An 8,541-nucleotide genomic window follows, 5' to 3' on the forward strand; every position below is an offset into this window, starting at 1 on the left:
GGGGGCCATGGAGGGAGGGGGGCATGGAGGGAGGAGAGGGGGGGCGACGGAGAGTCCAGTTAGATTTGATTAAATGGTTTTAATGTAAAATGTTTTTTTAAAAGTATTTCTCTACATTGACCTGTTCATGTGAGTACTGCAGTACTTTAAGGTCCAACCAACCAAATTGCTCTCACTGGTTGATGATGTCATGCATCAACCAGAACTGACCAACATCCCACCCTCTTATCCATAGTTTGTCTTTTGACTTTAAAACAATAATAACAATAATAATAAACATAAAACTGCCAATAAATCATAAACAATTATCAACAACAAACGATTAATGCGTATGTTAACATATAAATTGACTGCACCGACACCAATACTTTATTCTAATAGGTAATTTTATCGATATATTGGCAAATAGACAAATGAAAATACTGTATATATGTATGTACATATATCAGTGTTGCGTTGTTTTATATTTATTCTGTTGTTATATGTTATATATATATATCTTTTTAAAATGTTGTACTTTTCTCAGTAACTCACTTCTCTTCCTTTTTTTTTAGTAAGGGGGGGCGGGGGGGTTAACGGCGCCAAAAATGTTCGGACCGCCACTGTACATGTAACGTGCGCTCTTCGGCGGGGGGAACAGGTGTTCGGAACGAGCTAAAGCTAACAGACACTCGAAACTTGTACTGTGTGTGTCTGTGTGTGTGTGTGTTTGAGGCCAAACAACGAATAACCGGACCTTCATCATGGCCACCGTGAATTAAACGGGTGATTATGTGATAGCCGCCACCTGTTCTCTGCCATTACTTCTACTGTGACTCCGTCCAATGGGAGTGAACGGAGAGACTGGAGGCGGAGAAAAGAGGGAGAGAAGTTGGAGGAGAGTGAGAGACGCGGAGCTGTGTGGAGTGGAAGTCAGTCAAGACTCACGGTAAATCTCAGTCTCCACGGATCATCTCTGACCGTTACCACACGTTCTCGGTGTCTCTCTCTCTCTCTCTTTTTTTTTCTAGCGCTCTTTTTTTAATTTTATTTTATTTTTTAATATTTTGAATTCCTTCCTGATTTTCGTTCGGATGTCGCCGCTCATTTTTGACGCGCAGCCACAGGTTGACCGATTAAATCCCGTCACCGTGGATTATACCTCATCATCTCGCCTCGACCGTCAGTGACAGCATCGACATGGGCACCGTGCAGAGATTAGTGATGCCACACAGAGGGAAACAAACTGATCAGTGATCCAGATAACCGACACACGGAGGCAACATCCGCCAGGAGCCACGCACTATTTCCCCAGCGCAGAGGAGCGAGTACCTGTGGAGGAGCCGGATGAAGGGAGGAAGGAAGGCAGGCTGGATGATGGGATGGCCGTGACAACATGAAAAAGAAAAAGTGCAGTGCTGTATTTTCATCCAGCCACATTCAACACAACTGACCCGGGGGACTGGGACTGAGAGAGGAGAGGTAGGAGGTAGGTAGAGGTGGTGGTGCTGGTGGTGGTGGTGGTGGTGGTGTATGGAGGGGGGGTGAAGGTGTCTGGTTATATCATCCTGAAAGTAGGTTATTGTTTTGGATCAATCAAATGTAGGCAGCCTATGGTTAACTATAGTCACAGAGCCGGCCACGCTGACAGGAGGCACTGATGATGATGATGACCAGTCTGATCTTCTCCACGTCTGACAGCTTCAGTCCATCTCCATGTTACAAAGGCAGACCATTTGCAGCATTTATTCTCCAGGCCAACAATGTAAGACAGAGGACATTTTATTTCATAGATGGCTGCGAGCTCTGTGTGGCATATAAAAGAAGGACAGAACAGTGGAAAACACACACACACAGGCACAGAGGGGGGGAGAGAGAGAGGGAGAGAGAGAGAGAGAGAGGCTGACTGGGCAGCTGAGTCAAAATGTGACTCCAATCTTCACATCCACTCTCCCCCACTTCACTCTTTCTCCTCCTTGGCTTTGACTCCTCATCCATCACAACACTCCTCCACACCTCCTTCCATCCCAACTCTGAACGTTGTTTCCTGTCAACAGTCAAATTACCGTCGTCGTTGTTGTTGTTGTTGTTGTTTGTCTCTGTTCTTTACCGTTCTTTTTCTGTCTTTGTAGACAGGTGTGTGGCCCCAGCTGTGACCATGGACCCTCCTCCCTCCTTGAGCTTGGCTCTCCTAGGAGGAAGTGAAGAAGAGGAGCAGCGTCTCCTCTTTCCCCTGGGCATTATACCCCACCCTTCCAACGTTGGCAACCAGCCAGGTTCAAACCACTCCAACCACATGGGAGGATCCAGCCTCGATCGCCTCAACGGCAGCACGCCATCCCCCGCCACGCCCAGCTTACCTTCATCCACACTTCCAAAGTTACCCCTGTCCTCTTCGGGAGTTCAGCCGCTGCCGCCGACCATCCCCAATGCCCTCCACCCAACCTGCACCCCCTTGTCCTCTTGCCTGGGCTCTCAGCACAGCCTGAGCGGCGACAACTCCCCGATCTACAACGCCCTCTTCTACTCCTCCCACTCACCCTCCATGGACCGGGAGCGAGACAGAGAGCGTGAACGAGAGAGAGAGAGGGGTTGCAAACACAGACAAGCTAGCCCGCTGGTTCACCGCAGGGACAGCAACCCTTTCACGGAGATCGCCATGAGTTCTTGCAAGTACACGGGCGGAGTCATGAAGCCCCTCAGCCGCCTGAGCGCCTCGCGCCGCAACCTCATAGAATCCGACAGCAGCAGTGAAACCAAAGAGGGCGGTGTTTCAGCTGTTGCTGGGGCGACGGGCAGCGTTGGCCATGACCGACCACGGGATGCCCACCCCACGTCTGTGGTGGCCCAGTCCTCCACCAATCAACCCCCAATCCAGAGCCCTCCAGAGATTGTCATTTCATCCAAAGAAGACTTGCCATACCCCAGAGCGGGATACGACATCGGTGACTCCTCGTCCAACCAGGTGTCCATCTACCACCAGAACCACGCACTGGTGGAGAGCAGGAGGGCACATTCAGGGCGGAACCGACAAGGAGCGGGCGGAGCTGCGGGCACAGGGGCCCGGAGCGGCACGTCAAAGGCCTCGAAACGGAAGAACCAAAACATTGGCTACAAACTGGGCCACAGGAGGGCGTTGTTCGAGAAGCGGAAGCGGCTGAGTGACTATGCCCTCATCTTTGGAATGTTTGGGATCGTTGTCATGGTGATTGAGACGGAGCTGTCATGGGGCGTGTACACAAAGGTAAGGGACGATATCAGCAGTTCAAGGGCGCTAGCGCTCATGTGTCACACAGTTATCCCTGTGGTTGTTGTAGCAGTTGCGAGCACAGTTGTGCAGTTACTCTGTCCTTGGTGGTCGAGAACACAAAGTCTTTATGATGATGTCACTGCAGTCATGTCGGCGTTGGTGTGGAGATCATACGTTTCAAACTAAATGAAAACGGCTCAAGGCTGCAGTCAGCGGGTGGTTCTTCACTTTTTTTTGCGACTTCACTGAAGAAGAATTTCTTCATGTAGTTTGTTCTGCTGGAACAAAGTATTTTTTGCTTTCATTCCTTTACTGAGAAATCACTTAGAGAAGATAAGCATCTGATTGGATACTTCTGTGGTGTCAGTGATTTGTTGTCTGCAATACTCTAGCTTTCCTGGAATTGTCAATAGAACAAGTACTGATGGATTGGAACCTCATGTTCCGCCTTCTTGTTGTTCTATGTCAGATCTGGGGTTTTTTTTCTTCTTGATTTGTTTTGAGCTTGAGAGACCGTAGCATTTTGGTAACGCCTCAGTTTAATTACCGTTTTTCTTCTCACTCTGAGTCACTTATTTGTTATTGTGGTTTATTTTTGTGCATCAAACATTTAGACCTGAATAAAAGAACTTTCCGGGAAACCAGACTTCAGGATAACGTTGAAACGACACACCTGTAATCGCGTTAGGCTGACAGTTCCTTGGCTAGCAATAAACTGCTGATTTGATTGGGTCACCTGTGTGTAGCTTTAGAAATTAGAGAGAGGCGGGGTTTCATACCAAAGGTTGGTGTTCGTCTTTATGAATGTGTCCTCCCTACAGGCTGTACTAGCAACCTGCAGGGGGCAATGAAGAGAAGAAACAACTATGGATGTGACTGGAAAAAAAACCAAACTCATTTGTGAGTCCCTTCGTGAAAGGTTTACAGTTTACTTGTCATAATGCTATTTATTTGGCTGACAATTTCTGTTGTCTCTTGGGAAGATAAACATTTTTTTAACTTCGTCAGAAAATAAATCAGTTCAATAATGTATTTTGGCGACGCGTCACATTTGCATAGCCAAAACGCAGTCCTGTTTAAAAATGAATGAGCAGAATTTTGACTCGACTTTACATCAGCGGTGGGAGCGCCGGTTGTAACACAGTTGGGGATTTAGACAATTACCTGGTCGGAATTCTCTAATAAAAGATTGTGATGGGCTGCATGGGAAGGAAATTCAATATTTAGTGATCCGTACCAGAGGTAGAAGTGAAGACGAGGACTTGAATGTTAGCAGGCGCTAAGTCTTTCCACCTGTTGTGGATGCGTTCGGTAGACAAACGCCAGCAAAACTGATGTCGGATGTTCACTCCGACCTCACTTCCTGCGTATGTGCTGTCGTGGCTGACAGTTGTTGCTCGTGGGCAATGTAAAGCAGCGATGTAAAGGACATAGGAATCAAACTATCAGTAGGAGGCCGCGATCTCATTTGTCCGTGTAATAGGAAGTGTAATAAGCTAAAAAAGCCCCTGGCGGCTATTATTGGTTCACTGTGTGTGTGTGTGTATAAGGGTGTGTGTCACAGGGTTCCAGAGAACACCAGAATCACATTGAATTGATCTTTCTGACTTGTATTTACTATTAATATTATTTTTATTATTATTATTGTTGTTGTTGTTGTTGTTGTATATAATGTTTTGAGCACAGCGTGCTAACGTTAGCCTATCATGTAGTGTTTTTTGCAGTTTTTAGCATCATGCTAGCATGTGATGAATTGAACTCTGCTAATACCTAGCCGTGTGCTAATATGTAGTACATTAAACTACGCTAAGAGACTCACTTAACCCGCTATCACCCTCAACCTCAGCTCTTCCTTTTGTAAACACACTCAAAATGATTACCATAAGACATTAGAGAAAACATTTAGCTTTTTATCTTCAAGCTAGTATGTAGCTAATTGTCCCCCAGGTTAGCTGGTCCATTAACGCCTAGCTTGCTCATAACATTTTACTTTGAAAGGTCGTCTTTACTAACTGGACCTGCTGACGCTCCTTTACAAGCACAACCAAATCTTTGGAGTGGCATTACTGCCACCTACTGGATCTATTTCATGCTTATCATGCATATTTCATCATTTAATCAAGAGCCCCGCTGATGTTGACAGGACCGAGTACTTCCTGTGACCCTGGTGGGATTAATGAGAAATGTTTCTCTGGGTGATTTTGTAATGAAATGCTGCCTATTACGGCTTTAATCCACTCTTTACTTTTGCCGTCACTAATCGCAAATGTTTTAATGTAATCAGACGGCGTTTGGGCATGAATGGACATGCAGCTCGCCCTCTACTGATCATGAGGGAGATGAGGGTTTGCACTAAAGCCGTGAAGGTGCACGTTGTCTGTTAGAGTTGGCCAGTTGGGTGTGTCTCCCATCATGTGCTGCCTCGCTTTAGAGTCTGTTTGCAGACCGAGGTCTCCAGTTAATTCTAACTCTCTCTCTCTCTCTCTCTCTCTCTCTCTCTGTTATTATCAAGCCGAGAAAAATCTGCCAGCTCTGTTTTGCTGACTGTGTACTGGCTGATTTTCTTCTAAACTTTCTTTCCCCAAACATTATTTAATGAAAATTACCCTCTTTTTTTTTATTAATGCCAACTCAGGATTTCATTTGTATTTTTTTTTTTAACTCATCTAGAATTGTGTATCTCCCTCATTTCTTATTATCTTTATATCCTCTATTTTGTTGACTGAGCCTGTATTTTTCAATCTTGCCCCGCACTCTCTCTCTCTCACTCCCTCTCTCTCTCTCTCCCTCTGCTCCTCCACTCTTTCAGTGGGCGTCAAACAGAGGGAGTGTTTGGTGGAGCAAAGTGGCCGGTTGAGAAATTGAATGCTGTAGAAAGGGCAGTTAAAAAAAGGACAAAAAAGAAAAAAAAAGAAAAGAAATGCAATCATGGAAAAGCTGGATTCAGGGTATTTACCCTGGACTGGGGCAACAATGCTCTTCAGTAATAATACAATGACATCGTAGCCCCGCAGCCGGTGTGTTTGCTGTTTCATTATGCTGATGACTGCACGTATTTAATGCATAGTTAACCAGGAAGTCAAAGGTCAGTGCGACTTCTGTCATCCTGGGTACAGACATTGAATGCAGATTTTTTTTTTTTGTTAAATCTAAATTCCAAAATCCTTGGTGCCAGAGTGAGTCGTCTTCCCTCCTCCCGTCATAGATGGGGGTTTGGTTTCAGTCCAGCAAACACTGGAGGTCACTTTTGTCAAACGCCCCACACCTGTACTCTGATAATTGAGGGGGAAAGAATCCTGCTGGTTGTCATGAGGAAGGGTCCGAGGTGAGGATGAATGAGAGGGAGACGACGACGAGGACGACGGGAGGAAGGCGTTTTCACACAGTGCTTCAAAGCAGTCCAAGCATGGGAGTCTTTAATGATTTCCTTCCATTGATTATTGATAATCACTCGCCCACATGTGCAGTGCTCAACCACCCCCCCCCCCCCCACCCCCCCGTGTACAAACACACACATTGAAACTGGATGCTGATGATGGGAGGTGACGTATTGGCCGGTGTGTATCGACAGCCATCCTTGAGAGAGGGTAATGAGAGCCGGGGAGGAGTGGTCAGAGACACATCACATTATCGGACATGTTGTGTACACATGAAGTATTATTTTACCACTCCATGTGACATTGTGACAAAGTCAGGGGGCGTCGGGGGGGTGGTGGGGGGGTTTCCCCCGGGTGAGGTTGCATGTCCAACATAGATGTCTGTGATTTTTTTTTTTTTTTTTTCGGAAAGTCCAGCTGCTCCGTGTTGCGTCCAAAAATAGAGCTGAGGCCTAAGAATGGAACGAAGCAGGAGCGGTTGAAGGGTTGGTTGTGTGTGAGTTAATGACTGTGTGTTAGCGGCGATAAAGACCCGGGGGTCAGCAGTGGAATTGACTGGAGTAAGCACATGTGCTGAAAGTCTAGCTGATGCATACATATATAAATATAAACGATTGTATATATTTATATATGTACTCTATGTGTGTGTATATATATTAGCTAGACCGTCAACTTATGCTGACTCAATAAATACTAATTTTTCTCTATATATATATATATATTTTCACATATATAAATATATGTCTATATAAATATATACACACATAAAGAAAGTAACTGAGTAATCATATGTGCTAAAGATCTAGTTGATACATATATACAGTTGTATATATTTATATATGTAAATATTAGCTAGATTGTCAACTCATTACTTAATAAATACTTCTTTCACTTTATATATACTGTATGTATACACTTACATATACATTGTGTATATATAAATATACACAAATAAGGAGAGTAATTATTGAGTAAGCATATATGCGGGAGATCCAGCTGATACATATATACACATTTGTATATATTTATATATGTATGTGTATATATATTAGCCAACTCATTACTTACTCAATAAATACCTCTTTCACTTACGTATATATATATATACACACACACACAGAGAGATAAAGAGAGTAATTATTGAGTAAGCATATATGCGGGAGATCCAGCTGATACATATATACACATACAAACATATATATAGATATATATATATATATCCATATATGTATGTCCTAACTAATTATGTAATAATTAACTGTGTTGTACAGTACACTATATGTGCAGACTCAGCAGTTTTTAGGCTGTTATGATACGGTTTTTGTGCTGCTGAGCCAAAAGAGAGTGCAGTGAGAAGGTACCAGATTGTGAAATAGTTCTGTCTGCCAAAAACCAAAATTTAGTTTTGTCTAAAAAAAATAAATAAATAAATGTAATCCACACAAACTAAAACAGTGACAACCAGTGTGCAATTAAAAAAAAAAAAAAAAAAAATCCTTCTGATGATGGTCGTGGTTGTTCCCCACCATGTGACGATCATGACGTGACCCCCGACCCCCGACCCCGTCACTGGGACTGACCCAGGAGCTTGACACCTCCAGGTGTTAGTGGGCCGGTCCTCCTATAAACACTTTTATGAGCAGCTATTGTTGATTTTATGTGGAAAAGGTCAAAGGTGAAGAGGGCGTCTGTCTGACACGCGTCTCTATCTGAGAATAACTGAGCTCCCGGGGACACTGGGGACCTGTGAATGTTCGCTGAGATCAATAGATCATTTTCCCAAGGCCTTCTGGTCTCCTCCGTGGAACAGGTCTATTCTGAGGGAATTCACAGCTGCCGTCGACTTCACCTGTCGCACCGTCAATACGCACGCTGGACGCCTCATCATGGTGCTGTATATGTTAGAGAGGCAGAGGGACGGAGGGACGGGGGGTG

At 44.6% G+C, this 8,541-nt stretch overlaps 1 protein-coding gene across 2 annotated transcripts in view; it reads left to right on the forward strand.

Moving 5' to 3' along the window:
• Positions 1-650: 650 nt before the first annotated feature.
• The window catches only part of kcnn3 (potassium intermediate/small conductance calcium-activated channel, subfamily N, member 3), a 35,605-nt gene continuing 27,714 nt past the window's right edge, over positions 651-8,541 (forward strand). The window contains exons 1-2 of one of the 2 annotated variants that reach the window (XM_025061794.1): positions 651-1,468; positions 2,112-3,223. In XM_025061794.1, the coding sequence (XP_024917562.1) occupies positions 2,138-3,223 (1,086 nt within the window). In that variant the 5' untranslated portion in view covers positions 651-1,468; positions 2,112-2,137. The remainder of the gene's footprint in view (positions 1,469-2,111; positions 3,224-8,541) is intronic. The other variant, XM_017037650.2, reaches the window with a different exon arrangement.

This window comes from Cynoglossus semilaevis, chromosome 13 (genome assembly GCF_000523025.1).
Source record: "Cynoglossus semilaevis isolate Cse_v1.0 chromosome 13, Cse_v1.0, whole genome shotgun sequence".
Taxonomy (NCBI): Eukaryota; Metazoa; Chordata; class Actinopteri; order Pleuronectiformes; family Cynoglossidae; genus Cynoglossus; species Cynoglossus semilaevis.